This window comes from Chiloscyllium plagiosum, unplaced genomic scaffold (genome assembly GCF_037043375.1).
Source record: "Chiloscyllium plagiosum isolate Xiang-an unplaced genomic scaffold, Cpla_swu_hap1 HiC_scaffold_46, whole genome shotgun sequence".
NCBI lineage: Eukaryota > Metazoa > Chordata > Chondrichthyes > Orectolobiformes > Hemiscylliidae > Chiloscyllium > Chiloscyllium plagiosum.
The window spans coordinates 12410714-12436968 of record NW_028270184.1 but is presented as its reverse complement, the minus strand read 5'-3'; the positions used below and the strand labels follow the sequence as shown (position 1 = coordinate 12436968).

The 26255-nt window shown below is 50.4% G+C and overlaps 1 protein-coding gene across 3 annotated transcripts in view; it reads left to right on the top strand.

Annotated features, from left to right (window-relative positions):
* LOC122543886 (pyruvate carboxylase, mitochondrial-like) overlaps positions 1 to 26255 on the top strand; it is a 931966-nt gene that overhangs the window by 610473 nt on the left and 295238 nt on the right. For all 3 annotated transcript variants that reach the window (XM_087983758.1, XM_087983759.1, XM_087983757.1), the window contains one exon: positions 163 to 252. In XM_087983758.1, coding sequence (XP_087839884.1) covers positions 163 to 252 — 90 coding nt within the window. The remainder of the gene's footprint in view (positions 1 to 162; positions 253 to 26255) is intronic.

Below are 26255 nucleotides of genomic sequence, written 5' to 3'. Positions count from 1 at the left end.
AAGTTTTCTTTGGCCCCCTTTTCAAATAAAACAGTCCGGGTACCTCCTCAATCTGGTCAAACAAATCACTCCCTGCAAATCTTTAAATACCAACGATCAAAAGACAACTAACAATAAGGTGCCTTCGTAGCAACTAATCACATGGTGTTGTCACTTTTCCAGGTCACATTATGGTTAACGGACCAATAACCCCCATTCCAGTGAAAGCGAAACCTTCAACTGTGGATCCTATAATTCCTCAGGTCCCCTTGGGTAAGTGCTTCACTGCTGCTTTATTATTGCCCTCTTATTGTTCCATCTTGTCTTCATTGTAGATTTCCGAGCCCTTGCTTCCCAGGGTGTTGTTTAATAGAAAGGAACACAACAACAGTGTGAGGTGCTGCACAGTGGCCAAATGTTCCTTGGAATCACTTGGGTTTTGGAGTCCTGCTGACAGGTTGGGACTTGTATACCTGAAGCTCCCGGAGGCACCCACACACATGGACGGCTGCTGTACAATTGCCCCAGGCCGATCTGATTTTCACTCGTGGATGTCCAAAATGCGATTTGCGTGTTTCCGCCCTGGTGAGAATGTGTCTAAAGCTGCCGCAGTTTATTGATGAGTTGCAGTTGCTTTTCAAGATTTTGCCGTCCGTCTTTGGGATATGGCCCTGGGACACCTTTTGAGTGCTTTGGGAAAGGTACAAGGCCCTTTGGGAGGAAGAATATGTCCTTTGTTGGAATTAAAAGTAGACGTGAATGTGCATCAAATCATTGAGCTGTCAAATGAACTGTCCAGAGAAATGTTATGGTGTGGAGGCGCTGGTGTTGGATTCGGGTGGACAGTGTTAACAATCACACAACACCAGGTTAGAGTCCAACAGGTTTATTTGGAAGCACTAGCTTTCGGAGCGCTGCTCCTTCATCAGGTGGTTGTGACGAATAAGACCATAAGACACAGAATTTATAGCAAAAGATTACAGTGCCATGCAACTGAAATGATACATTGAACAATCCGAGATTGCTGCTATGTCTTTCATGTTTTGGAATGGGTTGCAGGTTTCAGTTCATTAATACGTAAATCCCAGAATTTGTTTTTGGTGACATTCTCGAGATAACTTAAAAGTTTTATTTAAAAAAAGGTGATATTTCAGCTTAGTCAATGCATTAAAGGTGTGCGGTTAGACTTTGTCTGTATCCCAGTCTTGAGTCAGACTGGTTCTATTTCCACAGTGGAGTTTATAAAATATTACGTGGATTGACTGCCTGCAGGTTGTGTGCTTTTTGAGCAAAATATAAAGGACCTACAAATTTCATTCTGCAAATGTAAATTCACCCCATTGAAATATATGTGTGTGTGTGTGTCTGTGTGTGTGAGTGAGTGTGTGTGTGTGTCTGTGTGTGTGTCTGTGAGTGTGTCTGTGAGTGTGTGTGTCTGTGAGTGTGTGTGTGTGTGTCTGTGAGTGTGTGTGTCTGTGTGTGTGTCTGTGAGTGTGTCTGTGAGTGTGTGTCTGTGAGTGTGTGTGTGTCTGTGAGTGTGTGTGTGTATGTGTGTGTATGTGTGTGTGTCTGTGTCTGTGTGTCTGCGAATGTGTATGTGTGTCTGTGAGTGTGTGTGTGTATGTGTGTGTCTGTCTGTCTGTGTGTCTGTGAGTGTGTGTGTGTATGTGTGTGTCCGTGCACATGTGTGTGTGTCTGTTTGTCTATGTGTGCGTATGTGCATGAGAGAGTGTGAGTGTGTTTGCATGTGTGCATACTTGGTAAAGTGTGTGTGTGTGTGAGTGTGATGGAGTATAAGCCTGTGAGAGGGTGTATGTGTTCGGGAGAGGTGTATGTGTGTGCGTATGAGAGAAAACGTGTGCATAAGAGAGTGTCTGTGTGAGTATGTAAGAGTGTGTGTGTGTGTGTGTGTGTGTTGGAGTATAACCCTGTGAGAGGGTGTATGTGTGGGGGAGGGGGTGTATGTGTGTATGTATGAGAGCGCGTGTGCATAAGAGAGTGTCTGTGTGAGTGTGAGTTTGTAAGAGTGTGTATGTCTGTGTCTGTGTATCTGTGTGTGTCTGTGTGTGTCTGTCTCTGTGTGTCTGTCTCTGTGTGTCTGTCTCTGTGTGTCTGTGTGTGTGTGTGTGTGTGTGTGTGTGTGTGTGTGTGTAGTGCAATGGGGTCACCATTGTGACATGAACCCAAGGTCCCAGTTGAGGCCATCCGCTTGGGTATTGAACTTGGCTATCAGCCTCTGCTTGGCCACTCTGCGTAGTTGCCCATCCGGACGTCCGCCTTGGAGGACAGTCACCCGAAGGTTAGAGGCCAAACGTCCGGGACCTCTGAAGTGTTCTCCAACTGGGAGGGAAGACTCCTGCCTGGTGATCATTGCACAGACCGTTGTCGGAGAGAAATGTTAAGCTGTCAAGACATTTAAATCTATGTAGAGGTAGGCCACAGGTCAATATTGATGTCATTGAATAGCAAACCAGGCTTGATATTTCATTAAATATTACATAGAATCAGACAGTGCAGAATTGGCCCTTCAGCCCATCCAATCTGCACCGACAAAACTGCTCCACATCTGCACTTGTCCCACTTTCCGGCATGAGGCTTTGGAGATTATGGCATTTCAAGCCATAAATTCATGTATTTTTTAAATCCCACCCCAACTGCCCAGCCTGGACGGCACATTCCAGTGCGCTGCCTGGAAACGTGGCCGAGACAGGTTCAATGGAGGCATTCAAGGTTCAGGCAGGGAAGCTGTCGGCACTGGGTGATTAGTTGGGTCGTAATGGTGTGCAAGGATATAGGGGAAAGGAGGGAGTTTGCCACTTGATAGCGGAGTTGGTACTGGTACGATGGGCTGAATGGCCTCGTTCAGCGCTGTTTGTGATTCTGTGATACAAGTTGAGCCCAGAAACAAAGAGAAAGGGACAGCCACACTGTCAGGGGGTGTACTATAGACCCCCATGTAGTGGCCAAGAGGTACATGAGCCAATATGTGGGCATATTTGTTGAAAGTAGGGCATTAAGAATTAGGGGCTTCACTTATCCTCAGATGAACTGAGATGCAAACAGTGTGAAAGACACAGAGCTGCATTCAAGGTTACTTTTTTTGATTTAGCCAGAACAAACCCACCAGAGGGAGCATGATTCCAGATTCAGTCTGAGGAAATTGGATGAAGTAGCAGCCGGGTGGCCATTTTGGAGATAGTGATCATAACACAGTTCAATTTAACATCACAGTGGCGCGGGAGTAAATGTTCCAAGCTGGGAGGAGGGGGTTAGGTACGTTTTATGAAATCGGGGTATGACCTTGCGAAAGTGGAGTGCTATGGAAGGAAAATCCATGACAAATCACTCAGAATCCTTCAGAAGTGGAATTCTTCAGACTTACACAGTAGAAATGTGTCCCCAAAAATAACAAGGGTGCTCATGGCATCACTAAAGAGCCGTGGTTATCCAGGGAGCACACAGGGTAAAGTGAAGCAGAAAAAGACAGACATATGACATTCTCAAAAACAGTTTAGCCAGTGGAAAGCCTAGAGGGGAATAGACAGTTAATTGTTCTGGATGTGGGTTTGCTGGCTGATCTAGTTAGACACATCGAGTTAGACCCCATCTGCCACCCCCTGAGAAAAAGAACAGGAAATGAAATCACAGGAAATGACATTGCCACAGGAAATGACATCGCCAACCCAAAGAAACCCAAACATATAAATAGAAAGTAGGAATCATGTACACTGCTTCGCCTGAGGCCCACTGAAGATGTTACCTAGTATGGTGACAAAAGGTCTGGAAATGACTCTTCCAGCTCAGCGAGCAAACCTGCATCTAGAACCTCAACCTGAGCTACAAATCTTCTCCAAACTCGCTAAGTTAATTGTTGCTAAAAGAAGACACAAGGGTGAACCTGTTCATCTTACACTCATCAAGACCAGTACCAAGAAACAGGCTTTAGTCTGGGAGAGAGGGCACCGATGAATTGGACTGTCTTCGGCATGGAGATGCAGCAGCAACTATCTATCTTAATCCTCAAACCAAGAAGGGAGACAGGATATTGCCATGGGAATGCATCAGCAACTGTAGTCTCTATGACCCAGTAAGGAAGGTGCAGGATATATATAAATTCCTTTTTGATGACATAAAACATATTTCTGTGCGTTTAACATCTCTAGTCTGCAGCAAGTACAAATGGATGACCCGAACTGATGATCTGAAATTAGTTTTAGGGACAATCCTTGGCGCACTCAAGCTTATTTTGTAAGTGTTGTCCAATCGCAGAATCACATCTAGTGTTGGAAGTGGAGCTCTGAGGCTTGCAAGGATGGGCTGGTTGAGTGCAGTTGGCTTGGTGCCCGCTGTGAATGACCAATTGGGCACTTGGTTTGAAATTTGAAGATGCAGCCTGCATACCTGGCATCACACCAACACTGAAACTCACATGCCACGTTACTCATGTGCTTGAAAGCTACATGCCTTTTTGGTGGCAGCATTCTGTTGGTAGAGGGATACCATTCACAGGTTTGGCAGCAAGAGGTAGCGAGAGTCACCCCTTGTCCAAATGCAGGTTCAATTGGCAGGAAGACAAATGCAATGTTAGCCTTCATTTTGTGTGGGCTACAACACAAGAGCTGAAATGTATTGCTGAGGCTGTATTTGAAATATTAGGAGCAATTTTGAGCCCCATATCAAAGGAAGGATCTGCTGGCATTGGTTGGGGGGGGGGGTCCAGAAGAATAGATGTAGGTTTGCTCGCCGAGCTGGATGAGGAAGGGCACCACTTCGACTGGGACAACACATCCATCCTAGGACAAGCCAAACAGAGACACGCACGAGAATTCCTAGAAGCATGGCATTCCAACTGGAACTCTATCAACAAACAGATTGACTTGGATCCCATTTACCAACCCCTGAGAAAAAGAACAGGAAATGACAGCACCACAGGAAATAACATCACCAACCCAAAGAAACCCAAACATATAATCGAAAGCAGGAATCATGAGCAGCGCTTCGTCCGGAGGCTCACTGAAGATGTTACCTAGGATGGTGACGAAATGTCTGAAAATGAACCTTCCAGCTCAGTGAGCAAACCTACATGCAGAACCTCAACCTGAGCTACAATTTGTCTCAAAACACGTTTAGAAGAATGATCCCGATGATGAAGGGCTTGTCATTTGAGGAGCACTTGAGGACTCTGGCTCTATACTCGATGGAGTTTAGATGGATAGGTGGGGGGGTGCAGGATCTGATTGAAACTTACAGAATACTGAGAGGTCTGGATCGAGTGGGCGTGGAGAAGATGTTTCCACCAGGAGGAGAGACTAGGACCTGAGGGCACAGCTTCAGAGTGAAGGCATGACCCTTTCGAAATGAGATGAGAAGGAAAACTTCAGCCTGAGGGGTGGAGGGGGAGTGAATCTGTGGAACTCATTGGTGCAGAGAGCTGTGGAGACCCAATCATTGAATGTCTTTCAGACAGAAATACATAGGTTCTTGATTGGTCAGGGGATTGAGGGTTATGGGGCGAAGGCAGTAGAATGGGATTGAGAAACATATCGGCCATGATTGAACGGCAGAGCAGACTCAATGCACTGAATGGCCTAATTCTGTCCTGATATCTTCGGGCCTATGGTCTAAGTATTTGAGACACCTTCCAGGAGAATCTGAGGCAGGCTGGGGACGGTTTGGATCCAAATATGGAGGAGTTAGCCCCCCACGCATCATCATATCATCCCAACCGAGTGGAGTCAGGCCATTCGGCCCATCGAGTCCACATCGGCCCTCCGAAGAGCATTCCACCCAGCTCCCCTTAATCCTACATTTCCCAAGGCCAATGTCCACATCACAAACCATTTAGCATGGCCAATCCACCCTAATCTGGACATCCCTGGGCACTATGAGACAATTTAGCACGGCCAATCCACCCTAACATGCACATCCCTTGGCACTCTGGGGCAATTTAGCACGGCCAATCCACCCTAACCTACACATCCCTGGGCACTATGGGGCAATTTAGCACGGCCAATCCACCCTAACCTGCACATCCCTGGACACTATGGGACAATTTAGCACGGCCAATCCACCCTAACCTGCACATCCCTGGGGACTATGGGACAACTTAGCACGGCCAATCCACCCTAACCTGCACATCCCTGGGGACTATACGACAATTTAGCACGGCCAGTCCACCCTAACCTGTACATCCCTGGGCACTATGGGACAATTTAGCATGGCCAATCCACCCTAACCTACACATCCCTTAGCACTCTGTGGCAATTTAGCATGGCCAATTCACCCTAACCTTCACATCTTTGGACTGTGGGAGGAAACTGGAACACCCAGAGGAAACCCCATGCAGACACGGGGAGAGTGTGCAAACTCCACTCCGTCGCCCGAGGTGGGAATCGAACCCGGGTCCCTGGCGCTGTGATAACCACTGAGCCACCGTGTCACCCCCATGCATTGGCGCAATATACGAACAGTGATGAATTGTCGAGGATGGATGTTTTGTTGCGCCCTGGATTGGGATTGGGGATGGAACTCCACGGTGCGTTTGAAAGGAACCTGGATCTGCCCTTAAATGGCGGGAACCTGCAAGGCCATGGGTCAAGTGCTGGAAGATGGGATTGGAAAGGGCAGCACTCCGTGAGTTGAATGGCCCCTTTCTGTGCCCTAGCTTTTCCTCACTTTGTAAACTGCTTCGGGATGGACGTGGGGGGGGTGCCCTGAAAGGTGTATGCCTCTCCTTTTTCGATTGAACCTACCTCCGCTGCCCTGTCAGCGCAACTGGCTGCCTCAAGGTAGAAATTCCAACCGTGCTTTGGTTCTTCGGCGGACGGACCGGACTTTATGAGACTTGGGCAACGCTAGGCGAGGCCAGTTTACTGCCAACGCCCAGTTGCCCCGTGAGCCAGATGAACTCAGAGGCTGGGTCATTCTGTGTCTCGGAGAGTGAGATGGATTGATTGTTTATCAGGACGGGGGATTCAAGACCTATGGGGAATAGGCAGCAAAAGTGGCATTTAGGACGATCAGCGATGATGTCCGTGAGGGACTTGAGGCTGTTTTTCTTAGAGAGAAGAAGGTTAAGAGGTGACGTAATAGAGACATATAAGATGATCAGCAGGTTAGATAGGGGTGAGACTCTTTTTTTTCCTTGGATGGTGATGGCTAGCACGAGGGGACACAGCTTTAAATTGAGGGGTGATCGATAGAGGACCGATGTCAGAGGGAGTTTCTTTACTCAGCGAGTAGTCGGGGTGTGGAACTCACTGCCTGCAACAGTCGCAGACGCAACAACTTTGAGGGCATTTAAATGGTCATTGGATGGGCATATGGATGACAATGGATCGTGCAGGTTAGATGGGCTTCAGATTGGTTTCACAAGTCGGCACAACATCGAGGGCCGAAGGGCCTGTACTGTGCTGTAATGTTCTATTGAATATCAGAGCAGAGTCAATGGGCTGAATGACCTCCTTCTGCTCCTCGGCTGTATGGACTTACATCTTACACAGGAACAGGAGGAGGCCATTCAGCCTGTCAAGCCACCATTCAGTGAGATCACGGCTGATTTGTGGCCTAACTCCATTTACTGTACCCGCTTTGGCCTATATCCCTCTGCTGAACAAAAACGTGTCAATCTCAGATTTAAAATTCTCCTTCACCCTTTGTGTGTAGATATTTCTCCTAAACTCTGTCCGGAATATTCTAGCCCTATTTCTCAGACTATGCCCCCGAGGTCTAGAATCACCAGCCAGTAGTTTATCTTTATGCTGTCTTTTCTGTTAACATCTTGAAGACTTTGATCAGGTCACCCCCTAACCTTCTAAATTCTGGAGAACACAAGCCTAATTTGTGTCATTTCGCCTCGTAACCAGTGGTACACTGTTTAGCACCGCTGCCTCACAGCACCAGGGACCCGGGTTCGAGTCCACCCTGAGGCAACTGTCCATGCGGAGCTTGCACATTCTCCCCATGTCTGCCTGGGTCTCCTCCCACAGTCCAAAGATGTTCAGGTTAGGGTGGATTGGCCATGGAAAAAAATTGTCCATAGTGTCCAGGGATGTACAGGCTAAGTGGGTTAGCCACAGGAAAAGCAGGGATGTGCTAGGTCTGGGTGGATTACTTTTCGGAGGCTCCATTCTGACTCGATGGGCCAAATGGCCAGCTTCCATATTGTCGGGGCTCTGTGATAGGTTCATTCCACACACAGACCACAATAAAAGTTGCCTCTTGCCCTCTTTTTAAAATGTCCTCCTCTCGTAGAGTCATGAAGATGTACAGCACGGAAACAGACCTTTCAGTCCAACTCATCCATGCCGACCAGATATCCGAAACTAATCTTGTCCCATTGGGCCCATATCCCTCCAAACCCTTCCTATTCATATACCCATCCAGATGCCGTTTAAATGTTGCAATTGTACCAGCCTCCACCACTTCCTCTGGCAGCTCATTCCATACACATACCACCCTCTGTGTGAAAAAGTTGCCCCTTAGGTCTCTTTTGTATCTTTCCCCTCTCACCCTAAACCTATGCCCTCTAGTTCCGGACTCCCCCACCCCCAGGGAAAAGACCTTGTCTATTCACCCTGCCCATGCCTCTCACCTTAGAAATGTGCCCCCTAGTTTTTTCTGCCCTCACGCAAAGGTTTCCCCACATTTTCGGAATCTGGCTGATTGTCGCTGGCAACTTTGAATCCTTTTGTCTGATCCAGTCATTAAAGGGGCTGGAATACACTCGCCGAAATCGCATTAACTCTTCCTGAAATCAGTGCGTTCCCAATGCACGCGTCGACCTTGTAGGAACTAATTATTACTAATCTCAGGGGTCTCCAGGGGCCGAAGGATTACGATGTGAATAATACCGCTTTGTTTGGATACTGGAGCGTGTGTTAGATATTCAGTCTGCCATATGCTCCTGCCTTCCGTTCAGTTTTATTGCTTGCCCAGGCTGGGAAATGTTCCCCATTGTACAACTGTGGCTAAGTCTTGTCGAACAGAGGGACCTAGGGATTCAGGTCCATAATTCTTTGAGGTTTGTGTCACATTTAGATCAGTCCTTTGACTATAGGGGTGCAGTTCTGGAAAAGGAGGTAGGGAGATGTTTTCGGGCATAAGCCCTTCATCAGGAATGTGGTGGTGGGAGGCTGGGGAGGAGGGGGCCTGATAAATAAATAGGAGAGTTGACAGGTATGGCCCCACCTCATCCCAGATCCAACCCTCCAACTCGGCACCGCCCTCTTGACCTGGCTACCTTCCTTCCCACCTATCTGCTCCTCGCTCCCCTCTGACCCATCGCTATGACCCCCCCCCATCTCCATCTGCTTATCACTACCTCACCCCAACACCCGGCTCCATATTCCCGATTTATAGCTGAAACGTTGACCCTCCTGCTCCTCGGATGCTGCCTGACCTGCTGTGCTTTTCCAGCGCCACACTTTTTGACTCTGACTCTCCAGCATCTGTAGTCCTTACTTTCTCCTTTGAGTGTAGGAGTTGGGTCATCATATTGAGCTTGTATTAGACATTGGTAAGGTCTTTTATGGAAGACTGTGTCCAGTTCTGGCCACCCAGTTCTAGGAAGTTCCTTCTAGGAAGGAACTATTAGTGAGTTTTGAGAAGATTTGTAGCTCAGGTTGAGGTTCTGGATGTAGGTTTGCTCGCTGAGCTGGAAGGTTTGTTGTCAGACGTTTCGTCACCATACTAGGTAACATCATCAGTGAGCCTCCGGATAAAGCACTGGTGGCATGGCCCACTTTCTATTTATGTGTTTAGGTTTCCTTGGGTTGGTGACACCATTTCCTGTGATGATAGCATTTCCTGTGGTGGTGTCATTTCCTGTTCTTTTTCTCAGAAGGTAGTAAATGGGATCCAAGTCAATGTGTTTGTTGATAGAGTTCTGATTGAATCCCATTGACTTGGATCCCATTTCCCATCTCCTGAGAAAAAAAGAACAGGAAATGACGTCACCACAGGAAATGGTGTCGCCAACCCAAGGAAACCTAAACACATAAATAGAAACTGGGCCATGCCACCAGTGCTTCATCTGGAGGCTCACTGATGATGTTACCGAGTATGGGGACGAAACATCTGAAAATGAACCTTCCAGCTCAGCGAGCAAACCTACATCCAGGAAGGATATTATTAAGCTGGAGAGGACTCAGAGGAGATTTACCAGCATGTTGCCAGAAAAGGGAGGCTTGAGTTATTCAGAAAGGCTGGATTGGCTGGGACTGGAGGTTGTTACTGAAGCCTGGAGGTTGAGAGGTGACCTTATTGAAGCTTATAAGATAATGAGGGGTATGGATAGGTTTAATGGGAGTTGCCTTTTCCCCAGGATGGGAGATTTCAAGACTAGGGGCACATTTTTAAGGTGAGAGGAGAGAGATTTTAAAAAGACACGAGGGGCAAATCTTTTACACAGAGGGTGGTTTGTGTGTGGATCGAACTTCCTGAGGAAGTGGTGGATATGGGGAAATTTACAACATTTAAAAGATATTCAGATAAGTACATGAAGAGGAAATGTTGGAGGAACTTGGACCAGGACCAGGTGGGATTAGTTTAATTTGGGATTATGGTCAACGTGGACTGAAGGGTCTGTTTCTGCGCTGTATGACTGTTAAGTGTCTGTCCGCCTGTAATTCTGAAGGAGAGTTGTCTCTTTCAGAAGAGAAGAGGTAGAGGTTGTAGAAAAACATTGCCAGGGTGGGATGGATCTTTGAGAATGCTGGCAGCCTTTCCTTGACAGCGGGCCTGGTGGATGGAGTCTATAGATGGGAGGTTGGCCTTTGTGATTGTCCGGGCCGAGTTCACCGCTCTCTGTAACCGTCTCCAATATTGAATGGTACAGTTACCATACCAGGGAGTGATACATCCAGACAGAACGCTCTCGATGACGCACCCATAAAAGTTGACAAGGGTATCCCCCGTCATGCCAAATTTCCTCAGCTGCCTGAGGAAGAGGAGACGTTGTTGGGCCTTTGTAACCAGTGCGTCCACACGGAGAGTCCAAGAAAGCTTGTTGTGAATGACCACTCCTAGGAGCTTGACGCCCTCCACTCATTCCACCTCTGTGCTGTTAATGTGTAGGGGGGGGCATGAGTAACATCCCGCTGAAAGTCAGTAGTGAGTTCCCTGGCTTTGCCAGCATTGAGAGCTAGATTGTTCTGAGTGCACCATTTTTCCAGGTCTTCCACCTCCTGTCTGTAGTCTGTTTCGTCGCCATCTGACTATGGTGGTGTCATCAGCGAGCTTGTAAATGGCATTAGTCTGGTATTTGGCGACGCAGTCAGGGTATACAGTGAGTACAGTCGGGGGCTCAGTACACACCCGGGGGGGGGCGCTCTAGTGATGAGTGTCAATGAGAACGAAATATTGTCCCCAATCTTCACTGATTGTGGCCTGTGGGACAGGAAACTGAGGATCCAGTTGCAGAGATTGGGGCTTAGTCCGAGGTCACTAAGTTTAGTAACCAATCTCGAGGGGGCAATAGTGTTGAAGGTCCTGCTGCAATTTCTGAGAACCTTCTTCACTGCCCACGATCCCGTCTGTTTTAGTGTCGTCTGCAAACTTACTAATCATTCCTTGTACATTCTCATCCAAATCACTGATATTGATAAGAAACAGCAATGGGCCCAGCACCGACCCCTGGGGCACTCCACTAGTCACAGGCCTCCAGTCCGACAAGCATCCTCCCACTATTACCCTCTGCTTCCTACCATCAAGTCAATCGTGTATCCAATTTGCCAGCTCCCCCTGGATTCCATGGGATCTAACCTTCCGGGGCAGCCCGCCATGTGGAACCTTATCAAATCCATACTGAGATCCATACAGACTACGTCTACCTCCCTCCCCTCATCAACCTTCCTGGTCACTTCATCAAAGAACTCTAACAGATTTGTGAGGCATGGTCTCCCACTCACAAAGCCATGATGACTGCTTCTAATCAAACCCTGTCTTTCCAAACGCATGTATATCTCATTCCTCAGAATCTTCTCAAGTACCTTACCCACCACCGATGTTAAGCTGACTGGTCTATAGTTCCCTTTGCAGCCCTTCTTGAATACGGGCCCACATTCGCTACCCTCCAGTCTTCCAGGACCCCTCCCTGTGGCTAAAGATGAGGCAAAAACATCATCCAGTGCCCCCCCCCCCCGCCCCCCCAATTTCTTCCCTAGCCTCTTGCAGGGTTCTTAGGATATATCTGGTCAGGGCCAGGAGATTTATCCACCTTCACACATTCTGATACGTCCAACACCTCCTCCACTGTGATATGGACTGTCCCCAAGATATCACCAGGATTGGAAAAGATTCATATTTTCTTCGTTTATTCCAGTATCTTAGTGAACTGGATCAAACAGAAAGACTCAGTTCCGGCTGGAAAATAAATATCAACAGCAAGGGCAAACTCCTGGAATTGGGGAACATTCACCAGGAGGGAGATCGGGAACACAGAGAGAGATCCACTGGGAGGGAGATCGGGAACAGAGGGGAAGACCCACTAGGAGGGAGATCGGGAACAGAGAGAGAGAGAGATCCACTGGGAGGGAGATCGGGAACAGAGAGAGATATCCACTGAGGGGGAGATCAGGAACAGAGAGAGAGACATCCACTGGGAGGGCGATTGGGAACAGAGAGAGAGACATCCACTGGGAGTGAGATCGGGAACAGAGAGAGAGAGAGATCCACTGGGAGGGAGATCAGGAACAGAGAGAGAAAGAGATCCACTGGGAGAGAGATCGGGAACAGAGAGAGAGAGATCCACTGGGAGGGAGATCGGGAACAGAGAGAGAGAGAGATCCACTGGGAGGGAGATCGGGAACAGAGAGAGAGAGAGATCCACTGGGAGGGAGATCGGGAACAGTGAGGGAGAGATCCACTGGGAGGGAGATCGGGATCACAGAGAGAGAGATCCACTGGGAGGGAGATCGGGAACAGAGAGAGATCCACTGGGAGGGAGATCAGGAACAGAGAGAGAGATCCACTGGGAGGGAGATCGGGAACAGAGAGAGAGAGAGATCCACTGGGAGGGAGATCAGGAACAGAGAGAGAGAGATCCACTGGGAGGGAGATCGGGAACAGAGAGAGAGAGAGATCCACTGGGAAGGAGATCGGGAACAGAGAGAGAGAGAGATCCACAGGGAGGGAGATCGGGAACAGAGAGAGAGAGATCCACTGGGAGGGAAATTGGGAACAGAGAGAGAGCGAGATCCACTGGGAGAGAGATCGGGAACAGAGAGAGAGAGATCCACTGGGCGGGAGATCGGGAGCAGAGAGAGAGAGATCCAGTGGGAGGGAGATCGGGAACAGAGAGAGATCCACTGGGAGGGAGATTGGGAACAGAGAGAGATCCACTGGGAGGGAGATCGGGAACAGAGAGAGAGATCCACTGGGAGGGAGATCAGGAACAGAGAGAGAGAGATCCACTGGGAGGGAGATCGGGAACAGAGGGGGAGAGAGATCCACTGGGAGGGAGATCAGGAACAGAGAGAGAGATCCACTGGGAGGGAGATCGGGAACAGAGAGAGAGAGATCCACTGGTAGGGAGATCGGGAACAGAGAGAGAGCGAGATCCACTGGGGGGGAGATCGGGAACAGAGAGAGAGAGATCCACTGGGAGGGAAATCGGGAACAGAGAGAGAGATCCACTGGGAGGGAGATCGGGAACAGAGAGAGAGATCCACTGGGGGAGAGATCGGGAACAGAGAGAGAGATCCACTTGGAGGGAGATCGGGAACAAAGAGAGATCCACTGTGAGGGAAATCGGGAACAGAGAGAGGTGATCCACTGGGAGGGAGATCGGGAACAGAGAGAGAGATCCACTGGGAGAGAGATCGGGAACAGAGAGAGAGATCCACTGGGAGGGAGATCGGGAACAGAGAGAGAGATCCACTGGGAGGGAGATCGGGAACAGAGAGAGAGAGATCCATTGTGAGGGAGATCGGGAACAGAGGGGGAGATCCAATGGGAGGGAGATCGGGAACAGAGAGAGAGATCCACTGGGAGGGAGATCAGGAACAGAGAGAGAGAAAACCACTGGGAGGTAGATCGGGAACAGAGATTGACAGATCCACTGGGAGGGAGATCGGGAACAGAGAGAGAGAGATCCACTGGGAGGGAGATCAGGAGCAGAGAGAGAGAGATCCACTGGGAGGGAGATCGGGAACAGAGAGAGCGAGATCCACTGGGAGGAAGATCGGGAACAGAGAGAGAGATCCACTGGGAGGGAGATCGGGAACAGAGAGAGAGATCCACTGGGGAGGAGATCGGGAACAGAGAGAGAGAGATCCACTTGGAGGGAGATCGGGAACAAAGAGAGATCCACTGTGAGGGAAATCGGGAACAGAGAGAGGTGATCCACTGGGAGGGAGATCGGGAACAGAGAGAGAGATCCACTGGGAGAGAGATCGGGAACAGAGAGAGAGATCCACTGGGAGGGAGATCGGGAACAGAGAGAGAGATCCACTGGGAGGGAGATCGGGAACAGAGAGAGAGAGATCCACTGCGAGGGAGATCGGGAACAGAGGGGGAGATCCAATGGGAGGGAAATCGGGAACAGAGAGAGAGATCCACTGGGAGGGAGATCAGGAACAGAGAGAGAGAAAACCACTGGGAGGTAGATCGGGAACAGAGATTGACAGATCCACTGGGAGGGAGATCGGGAACAGAGAGAGAGAGATCCACTGGGAGGGAGATCGGGAGCAGAGAGAGAGAGATCCACTGGGAGGGAGATCGGGAACAGAGAGAGCGAGATCCACTGGGAGGAAGATCGGGAACAGAGAGAGAGAGATCCACATGCAGGGAGATCAGGAACAGAGAGAGAGAGATCCACTGGGAGGGAGATCGGGAACAGAGAGAGAGAGATCCACTGGGAGGGAGATCGGGAACAGAGAAACCCACTGGAGGGAGATCGGGAACAGAGAGAGAGATCCACTGAGAGGGAGATCGGGAACAGAGAGAGAAAGATTCACTGGGAGGGAGATCGGGAACAGAGAAACCCACTGGAGGGAGATCGGGAACAGAGAGAGAGAGATCCACTGAGAGGAGATCGGGAACAGAGAGAGAGAGATCCACTGGGAGGGAGATCGGGAACACAGAGAGAGATATCCACTGGAAGGGCGATCGGGAACAGAGAGAGAGAAATCCATTGGGAGGGAGATCGGGAACAGAGAGAGAGACATCCACTGGGAGGGAGATCGGGAACAGAGAGAGAGAGAGATCCACTGGGAGGGAGATCGGGAACAGAGAGAGAGAGATCCATTGGGAGGGAGATCGGGAACAGAGAGAGAGACATCCACTGGGAGGGAGATCGGGAACAGAGAGAGAGAGAGATCCACTGGGAGGGACATCGGGAACAGAGAGAGAGAGAGATCCACTGGGAGGGCGATCGGGAACAGAGAGAGAGAGATCCACTGGGAGGGAGATCGGGAACAGAGTGAGAGAGACATCCACTGGGAGGGAGATAGGGAACAGAGAGAGACATCCACTGGGAGGGAGATCGGGAACAGAGAGAGAGATCCACTGGGAGGGAGATCGGGAACAGAGAGAGAGATCCACTGGGAGGGAGATCGGGAACAGAGAGAGAGAGAGATCCACTGGGAGGGAGATCGGGAACAGAGAGAGAGAGAGATCCACTGGGAGGGAGATCGGGAACAGAGAGAGAGAGATCCACTGGGAGGGCGATCGGGAACAGAGAGAGAGAGATCCACTGGGAGGGAGATCGGGAACAGAGAGAGAGAGACATCCACTGGGAGGGAGATAGGGAACAGAGAGAGACATCCACTGGGAGGGAGATCGGGAACAGAGAGAGAGATCCACTGGGAGGGAGATCGGGAACAGAGAGAGAGAGATATCCACTGGGAGGGAGATCGGGAACAGAGAGAGAGAGATATCCACTGGGAGGGCGATCGGGAACAGAGAGAGAGAGAGATCCACTGGGAGGGAGATCGGGAACAGAGAGAGAGAGATCCACTGGGAGGGAGATCGGGAACAGAGAAACCCACTGGAGGGAGATCGGGAACAGAGAGAGAGATCCACTGGGAGGGAGATCGGGAACAGAGAGAGAGAGATCCACTGGGAGGGCGATCGGGAACAGAGAGAAAGAGATCCACTGGGAGAGAGATCGGGAACAGTGAGGGAGAGATCCACTGGGAGGGAGATCGGGAACAGAGAGAGAGATCCACTGGGAGGGAGATCGGGAACAGAGAGAGATTCACTGGGAGGGAGATCGGGAACAGAGAGAGAGATCCACTGGGAGGGAGATCAGGAACAGAGAGAGAAATCCACTGGGAGGGAGATCGGGAACAGAGAGAGATCCACTGGGAGGGAGATCGGGAACAGAGAGAGAGATATCCACTGGGAGGGAGATCGGGAACAGAGAGAGAGAGAGAGAGATCCACTGGGAGGGAGATCAGGAACAGAGAGAGATCCACTGGGAGGGAGATCGGGAACAGAGAGAGAGAGAGATCCACTGGGAGGGAGATCGGGAACAGAGACAGAGAGAGATCCACTGGGAGGGAGATCGGGAACAGAGAGAGAGAGATCCACTGGGAGGGAAATCGGGAACAGAGAGAGCGAGATCCACTGGGAGGAAGATCGGGAACAGAGGGAGAGATATCCACTGGGAGGGAGATCAGGAACAGAGAGAGAGAGATCCACTGGGAGGGAGATCGGGAACAGAGAGAGAAAGAACCACTGGGAGGGAGATCGGGAACAGAGAAACCCACTGGAGGGAGATCGGAAACAGAGAGAGAGAGATCCACTGAGAGGGAGATCGGGAACAGAGAGAGAGAGAGATCCACTGGGAGGGAGATCGGGAACACAGAGAGAGATATCCACTGGGAGGGAGATCGGGAGCAGAGAGAGAGAGATCCACTGGGAGGGAGATCGGGAACAGAGAGAGCGAGATCCACTGGGAGGAAGATCGGGAACAGAGAGAGAGAGATCCACATGCAGGGAGATCAGGAACAGAGAGAGAGAGATCCACTGGGAGGGAGATCGGGAACAGAGAGAGAGAGATCCACTGGGAGGGAGATCGGGAACAGAGAAACCCACTGGAGGGAGATCGGGAACAGAGAGAGAGATCCACTGAGAGGGAGATCGGGAACACAGAGAGAAAGATTCACTGGGAGGGAGATCGGGAACAGAGAAACCCACTGGGAGGGAGATCGGGAACAGAGAGAGAGAGATCCACTGAGAGGAGATCGGGAACAGAGAGAGAGAGAGATCCACTGGGAGGGAGATCGGGAACACACAGAGAGATATCCACTGGAAGGGCAATCGGAAACAGAGAGAGAGAGATCCACTGGGAGGGAGATCGGGAACAGAGAGAGAGAGATCCACTGGGAGGGCGATCGGGAACAGAGAGAGAGAAATCCATTGTGAGGGAGATCGGGAACAGAGAGAGATAGAGATCCACTGGGAGGGAGATCGGGAACAGAGAGAGAGACATCCACTGGGAGGGAGATCCACTGTGAGGGAGATCGGGAACAAGAGAGAGATATCCACTGAGGGGGAGTTCAGGAACAGAGAGAGACATCCACTGGGAGGGAGATAGGGAACAGAGAGAGACATCCACTGGGAGGGAGATCAGGAACAGAGAGAGAGATCCACTGGGAGGGAGATCGGGAACAGAGAGTGAGATCCACTGGGAGGGAGATCGGGAACAGAGAGTGAGATCCACTGGGAGGGAGATCGGGAACAGAGAGAGAGAGAGAGATCCACTGGGAGGGCGATCGGGAACAGAGAGAGAGAGAGATCCACTGGGAAGGAGATCGGGAACAGAGAGAGAGATCCACTGGGAGGGAGATCGGGAACAGAGAGAGAGAGAGATCCACTGGGAGGGAGATCGGGAACAGAGAGAGAAAGATCCACTGTGAGGGAGATCGGGAACAGAGAGAGATATCCACTGAGGGGGAGTTCAGGAACAGAGAGAGACATCCACTGGGAGGGAGATCGGGAACAGAGAGAGAGAGAGATCCACTGGGAGGGAGATCGGGAACAGAGAGAGAGACATCCACTGGGAGGGAGATCGGGAACAGAGAGAGACATCCACTGGGAGGGAGATCGGGAACAGAGAGAGAGAGATCCACTGGGAGGGCGATCGGGAACAGAGAGAAAGAGATCCACTGGGAGAGAGATCGGGAACAGTGAGGGAGAGATCCACTGGGAGGGAGATCAGGAACAGAGAGAGATCCACTTGGAGGGAGATCGGGAACAGAGAGAGAGATCCACTGGGAGGGAGATCGAGAACAGAGAGAGTGATCCACTGGGAGGGAGATCAGGAACAGAGAGAGAGAGATCCACTGGGAGGGAGATCGGGAACATAGAGAGATCCACTGGGAGGGAGATCGGGAACAGAGAGAGAGAGATCCACTGGGAGGGAGATCAGGAACAGAGAGAGAGAGAGAAAGATCCACTGGGAGGGAGATTAGGAACAGAGAGAGAGAGATCCACTGGGAGGGAGATCGGGAACAGAGAGAGAGAGATCCACTGGGAGGGAGATCGGGAACAGAGAGAGAGAGATCCACTGGGAGGGAAATCGGGAACAGAGAGAGAGAGATCCACTGGGAGAGAGATCCACTGGGAGAGAGATCGGGAACAGAGAGAGAGATCCACTGGGAGGGAGAACGGGAACAGAGAGAGAGATCCACTGGGAGGGAGATCGAGAACAGAGAGAGTGATCCACTGGGAGGGAGATCGGGAACAGAGAGAGATCCACTGGGCGGGAGATCGGGAACAGAGAGAGAGAGAGATGCACTGGGAGGGAAATCGGGAACAGAGAGATAGAGAGATCCACTGGGAGGGAGATCAGGAACAGAGGGGGAGAGAGATCCACTGGGAGAGAGATCGGGAACAGAGGGAGAGTGAGATCCACTGGGAGGGAGATTGGGAACAGAGGGAGAGAGAGATCCACTGGGAGGGAGATCAGGAACAGAGAGGGATCCACTGGGAGGGAGATTGGGAACAGAGAGAGAGAGATCCACTGGGAGAGAGATCCACTGGGAGAGAGATCGGGAACAGAGAGAGAGATCCACTGGGAGGGAGAACGGGAACAGAGAGAGAGATCCACTGGGAGGGAGATCGGGAATAGAGAGAGAGAGATCCACTGGGAGGGAGATCGGGAACAGAGGGTGAGATCCAATGGGAGGGAGATTGGGAACAGAGAGAGAGCGATCCACTGGGAGGGGGATCAGGAACAGAGAGAGAGAGATCCACTGGGAGGGAGATCGGGAACAAGAGAGAGAGATCCACTGTGAGGGAGATGGGTACAGGGAGAGAGATATCCACTGAGGGGGAGATCAGGAACAGAGAGAGACATCCACTGGGAGGGAGATCGGGAACAGAGAGAGAGATCGACTGGGAGGGAGATCGGGAACAGAGAGAGAGGTCCACTGGGAGGGAAATCGGGAACAGAGAGGGAGAGATCCACTGGGAGTGAGATCGGGAACAGAGAGAGAGATCCACTGGGAGTGAGATCGGGAACAGAGAGAGAGATCCACTGCGAGGGAGATCAGGAACAGAGAGAGAGATCCACTGGGAGTGAGATCGGGAACAGAGAGAGAGAGAGATCCACTGGGAGGGAGATCGGGAACACAGAGAGAGAGATCCACTGGGAGGGAGATCGGGAACAGAGAGAGATCCACTGGGAGGGAGATTGGGAACAGAGAGAGATCCACTGGGAGGGAGATCGGGAACAGAGAGAGAGAGATCCACCTGGAGGGAAATCGGGAACAGAGAGATAGAGAGATCCACTGGGAGGGAGATCAGGAACAGAGGGGGAGAGAGATCCACTGGGAGAGAGATCGGGAACAGAGGGAGAGGGAGATCCACTGGAAGGAAGATCGGGAACAGAGGGAGAGATCCACTGGGAGGGAGATCGGGAACAGAGAGAGGTGATCCACTGGGAGGGAGATCGGGAACAGAGAGAGAGAGATCCACTGGGAGGGAAATCGGGAACAGAGAGATAGAGAGATCCACTGGGAGGGAGATCAGGAACAGAGGGGGAGAGAGATCCACTGGGAGAGAGATCGGGAACAGAGGGAGAGTGAGATCCACTGGGAGGGAGATTGGGAACAGAGGGAGAGAGAGATCCACTGGGAGGGAGATCAGGAACAGAGAGGGATCCACTGGGAGGGAGATTGGGAACAGAGAGAGAGAGATCCACTGGGAGAGAGATCCACTGGGAGAGAGATCGGGAACAGAGAGAGAGATCCACTGGGAGGGAGAACGGGAACAGAGAGAGAGATCCACTGGGAGGGAGATCGGGAATAGAGAGAGAGAGATCCACTGGGAGGGAGATCGGGAACAGAGGGTGAGATCCAATGGGAGGGAGATCGGGAACAGAGAGAGGTGATCCACTGGGAGGGAGATCGGGAACAGAGAGAGAGAGATCCACTGGGAGGGAAATCGGGAACAGAGAGAGAGATCCACTGGGAGGTAGATCGGGAACAGAGAGAGAGATCCACTGGGGGGGGGAGATTGGGAACAGAGAGAGAGAGATCCACTGGGAGGGAGATCGGGAACAGAGAGAGATCCACTGGGAGGGAGATCGGGAACAGAGAGAGAGAGATGCACTGGGAGGGAAATCGGGAACAGAGAGATAGAGAGATCCACTGGGAGGGAGATCAGGAACAGAGGGGGAGAGAGATCCACTGAGAGAGAGATCGGGAACAGAGGGAGAGTGAGATCCATTGGGAGGGAGATTGGGAACAGAGGGAGAGAGAGATCCACTGGGAGGGAGATCAGGAACAGAGAGAGAGGGATCCACTGGGAGGGAGATCGGGAACAGAGAGAGAGAGATCCACTGGGAGAGAGATCCACTGGGAGAGAGATCGGGAACAGAGAGAGAGATCCACTGGGAGGGAGATCGGGAATAGAGAGAGAGAGATCCACTGGGAGGGAGATCGGGAACAGAGGGTGAGATCCAATGGGAGGGAGATTGGGAACAGAGAGCGAGAGATCCACTGGGAGGGGGATCAGGAACAGAGAGAGAGAGATCCACTGGGAGGGAGATCGGGAACACAGAGAGAGACATCCACTGGGAGGGAGATCGGGAACAGAGAGAGAGACATCCACTGGGAGGGAGATCGGAAACAAGAGAGAGAGATCCACTGTGAGGGAGATTGGGTACAGAGAGAGAGATATCCACTGGGAGGGAGATCGGGAACAGAGATAGAGAGATCCACTGGGAGTGAGATCGGGAACAGTGAGAGAGAGATCCACTGGGAGGGAGATCGGGAACAGAGAGATAGATCGACTGGGAGGGAGATCGGGAACAGCGAGGGAGAGATCCACTGGGAGAGAGATCGGGAACAGAGAGGGAGAGATCCACTGAGGGGGAGATCGGGAACACAGAGAGAGAGAGATCCACTGGGAGGGAGATCGGGAACAGAGAGGGAGAGATCCACTGAGGGGGAGATCGGGAACACAGAGAGAGAGAGATCCACTGGGAGGGAGATCGGGAACAGAGAGAGAGATCCACTGGGAGGGAGATCGGGAACAGAGAGAGATCCACTGGGAGGGAGATCAGGAACAGAGAGAGAGAGAGATCCACTGGGAGGGAGATCGGGAACAGAGAGAGATATCCACTGAGGGGGAGATCGGGAACAGAGATAGAGAGATCCACTGGGAGGGAAATCGGGAACAGAGAGAGAGAGATCCTCTGGGAGGGAGATTGGGAACCGAGAGAGAGATCCACTGGGAGGGAGATCGGGAACAGAGAGAGAGAGATATCCACTGAGAGATCGGGGACAGAGAGAGAGAGATCCACTAGGAGGGCGATCGGGAACAGAGAGAGAGATCCACTGGGAGGGAGATCGGGAACAGAGAGAGAGATCCACTGGGAGGGAGATCGGGAACAGAGAGAGTGATCCACTGAGAGATCGGGAACACAGAGAGAGATCCACTGGGAGGGAGATCGGGAACAGAGAGAGAGATCCACTGAGGGGGAGATCGGGAACAGAGAGAGTGATCCACTGGGAGGGCGATCGGGAACAGAGAGAGAGATCCACTGGGAGGGCGATCGGGAACAGAGAGAGTGATCCACTGGGAGGCAGAGTAGACACAGAGCGAGACCCACTCGGTGTGGGATTCTCCGGGTGGGCGATCCGGAAGTGTGATATATGTGTTTGTGTGTGAGCGTGTGTGTGTGCGTTTAAGTTGAGTGTGTGTGTGTTTGTGTGTGAGAGTGTGTCTGTGTGTGTGTCTGTGTTTGAGTATGTGTGTGAGTGAATGTGTCTGTGTTTGAGTGTGTGTGTCTGTGTGTGTGTGAATGTGTCTGAGTTTATGTGTGTGTTTGTGTGTGAATGAGTGTGTCTGTGTTTGAGTGTGTGTGTCTTTGCTTGAGTGTGTGTGTCTGTGTTTGTGTGTGTGTTTGTGTAAGTGGGTCTGTGTTTGTGAGTGAGTGGGTCTGTGTTTGTGTGTGGGTCTGTGTGTGAGTGGGGTCTGTGTGCGTATGTGAGTGTGTATGTGTATGTGAGAATGAGTGTGTGTGTGTGTCTGTGTTTGTGTGTGTGTGTCTGTGTTTGTGTGTGTGGGTCTGTGTTTGAGTGTGTGTGTGAGTAGGTCTATGTTTGTGACTGTGTCTGTTTGTGTGTGTATGTATGTGAGTGTGTCTGTGTTTGAGTGTGTGTGTCTGTGTTTGAGTGTGTCTGTGTGAGTGTGTGTGTGTTTGCGAGTGAGTGGGTCTGTGTTTATGAGTGATTGGGTCAGTGTGTGTGTGGGTCTGTGTGTGTGAGTGGGTCGGTGTTTGTGTGTTTGAGTGTGTCTGTGTGAGTGAGGGTGTGTCTGTGTTAGTGAGTGGGTCTGTGTGTGTGTGTCTGTGTTTGTGTGTGGGTCTGTGTGTGTGAGTGTCTGTGTGTGTGTATGTGAGTGTGTATGTGTGTGAGTGAGTGTGTCTGTGTTTGAGTGTGTGTGCCTGTTTGAGTGTGTGTGTGTGTCTGTGTTTGTGTGTGTGTCTGTGTTTGAGTGTGTGTGTGTGAGTGGGTCTGTGTTTGTGAGTGTGTGTGTCTGTGTTTGAGTGTGTGTGTGAGAGTGAGTGTGTCTGTGTTTGAGTGCGTGTCTGTGTTTGAGTGTGTGTGTGAGCGAGTAGGTCTGTGCATGTGAGTGTGTCTGTCTGTGTTTGTGTGTGTGTGTCTGTGTTTGAGTGTGGGGGTCTGTGTTTGAGTGTATGTGAGTATGTCTGTGTGTGTGAGTGTGTGTGTTTGAGTGTGTGTGTGAATGAGTGGGTCTGTGTTTGTGAGTATGTGTGTCTGTGTTTGTGTATGTGTGTGTGTCTATGTTTGTGTGTGTGTTTGAGTGTGTGTGTGTTTGTGAGTGTGTGTCTGTGTTTGAGTGTGTGTCTGTGTTTGTGTGTGTGTGTCTGTGTGTGTCTCTGTGTTTGTGAGTGTGTGTCTGTGTTTGTGTGTGTGTCTGTGTTTGTGTGTCTGTGTTTGAGTGTGTGTCTGTGTGTGTCTGTTTTTGAGTGTGTGAGTGTGCTTGTTTGTGTGTGTATGCCTGTGTTTGTCTGTGTGAGTGTGTGTTTGTGTGTGTGTCTGTGCCTGTGTGTGTGAGTGAATATGTCTGTGTTTGTGTGTGTGTCTGTGTTTGTGTGTGTGTGTGTGTCTGTGTTTGTGAGTGTGTGTGTCTGTGTTTGAGTGTGGGTGTGTGATGAGTGGGTCTGTGTGTGTGTGTCTGTGTGTGTATGTGAGTGCGTATGTGTGTGAGTGAGTGTGTCTGTGTTTGAGTGTGTGTTTGTGTGTGTGTCTGTTTGAGTGTGTGTGTGTGAGTGGGTCTGTGCGTGAGTGTGTCTGTCTGTGTTTGTGTGTGTGTCTGTGTTTGAGTGTGTGTGAGTGTGTGAATGAGTGGGTCTGTGTTTGTGAGTGTGTGGGTCTGTGTTTGTGAGTGTGCGTCTGTGTTTGTATGTGTGTCTGTGTTTGAGTGTGTGTCTGTGTTTGTGAGTGTGTGTCTGTGTTTGTGAGTGTGTATGTGTCTGTTTGTGTGTCTGTGTTTGAGTGTGTTTGATTGTGCGTATGTCTCTGTGTGTGTGCGTGTCTGTGTTTGAGTGTGCGTGTGTGTGTGTCTGTTTTTGAGTGTGTGTGTGTGCTTGTTTGTGTATGTGCCTATGTTTGTGTGTGTGTGTGTTTGAGAGTGTGTGTGTCTGTGTATGTGTGTGTGTGTGGCTGTGTGGGTGTGTGTCTGTGTTTGTGTGTGTGTCTGTGTTTGTGTGTGCGTGTCTGTGTTTGAGTGTGTGTGTGTCTGTGCTTGCGTGTGTTTGTGTGTGTGCCTGTGTGGGTGTGTGTCTGTGTTTGTGTGTGTGTCTGTGTTTGTGTGTGCGTGTCTGTGTTTGAGTGTGTGTGTGTCTGTGCTTGAGTGTGTTTGTATGTGTGCCTGTGTTTGTGTGTGTCTGTGTTTGAGTGTCTGTGTTTGTGTGTGTGTGTGTGTTTGTGTATGTGTCTGGGTTTGTGTGTGGGTCTGTGTGTGTGTGTGTATCTGTGTGTGTATGTGTGTGTGAGTGTGTGTGTCTGTGTTTGAGTGTGTGTGTGTGTGAATGAGTGGGTCTGTGTTTGTGTGTCAGTGTGTGTGTGAGAGTGTCTGTCTGTGTTTGAGTGTGTGTTTGTGCGTGTGTGTCTGTGTTTGAGTGTATGTGAGTGAGTAGGTCTGTGCGTGTGAGTGTGTCTATCTGTGTTTGTGTGTGTGTGTCTGTGTTTGAGTGTGTGTGTGAGTGTGTGTGTCTGTGTTTGCGTGTGGGGGTCTATGTTTGAGTGTGTTTGTGAGTGTGTCTGTGTGTGTGAGTGTGTCTGTGTTTGAGTGTGTGTGTGAATGAGTGGGTATGTGTTTGTGAGTATGTGTGTCTGTGTTTGTGAGTGTGTGTGTGTCTATGTTTGTGTGTGTGTCTGTGTTTGAGTGTGTGTCTGTGTTTGTGAGTGTGTGTCTGTGTTTGTGAGTGTGTGTGTCTGTGTTTGTGTATGTATCTGTGTTTGTGTCTGTGTGTTTGTGTGTCTGTGTTTGAGTGTGTGTCTGTTTTTGAGTGTGTGTGTGCTTGTTTGTGTGTGTGTGCCTGTATTTGTCTGTGTTTGAGAGTGTGTTTTTGTGTGTGTCTGTGTATGTATGTGTGTCTGTCTGTGTGTGTGTATGTCTGTGTTTGTGTGAGTGTGTGTCTGTGATGGTGAGTGTGTGTGTCTGTGTTTGAGTGTGTGTGTGATGAGTGGGTCTGTTTGTGTGTGTCTGTGTGTGTGAGTGTGTATGTGTGTGTGAGAGTGAGTGTGTCTGTGTTTGAGTGTGTGTCTGTGTTTGAGTGTGTGTGTGAATGAGTGGGTCTGTGTTTGTGAGTATGTGTGTCTGTGTGTGTGTGCGTCTGTGTTTGTGAGTGTGCGTCTGTGTTTGAGTGTGTGTCTGTGTTTGTTTGTGTGTGTGTGTCTGTTTGTGTGTGTGTGTCTGTGTTTGAGTGTGTGTGTGATTGTGTGTATGTCTCTGTGTGTGTGCGTGTCTGTGTTTGAGTGTCCGTGTGTGTGTGTGTGTCTGGTTTTGAGTGTGTGTGCGTGTGCTTGTTTGTGTATGTGCCTGTGTTTGTGTGTGTGTGTTTGAGAGTGTGTTTGTATGTGTGTATCTGTGTGTGTCTGTGTATGTGTGTGAGTGCCTGTTTGTGTAAGTGTGTCTGTGTTTGTGCGTGTGTCTGTGTTTGTGTGTGTGCGTGTCTGTGTTTGAGTGTGTGTGTCTGTGCTTGAGTGTGTTTGTGTGTGTGCCTGTGTTTGTGTGTGCCTGTGTTTGTGTGTGACTCTGTTTGAGTGTCTGTGTTAGTGTGTGTGTGTGTTTGTGTGTGTGTCTGTGATTGTGTGTGGGTCTCTGTGTGTGTATGTGTGTGTGAGAGTGAGTGTGTCTGTGTTTGAGTGTGTGTGTCTGTGTTTGAGTGTGTGTGTCTGTGTTTGAGTGTGTGTGTGAGTGAGTGTGTCTGTGTGTGTGTCTGAGTTTGAGTTTGTTTGTGTGTGTGCCTACGTTTGTGTGTGTCTGTGTTTGTGTGTGGGTCTGTGTGTGTGTGTGTATGTATGTGAGAGAGTGAGTGTGTCTGTGTTTGAGTGTATGTGTCTGTGTTTGAGTGTGTGTGAGTGAGTGTGCCTGTGTTTGTGTGTGTGTCTGTGTTTGAGTGTGTGTGTATGAGTGGGTCTGTGTTTGTGAGTGTGTGTGTCTGTGTTTGTGTGTGTGTCTGTGTTTGAGTGTGTGTGTGAATGAGTGGTTCTATGTTTGTGTGTGTGTCTGTGTCTGTGTGTATGTGAGTGTGTGTGTCTGTATGAGTATGTCTGCGTTTGAGTGTG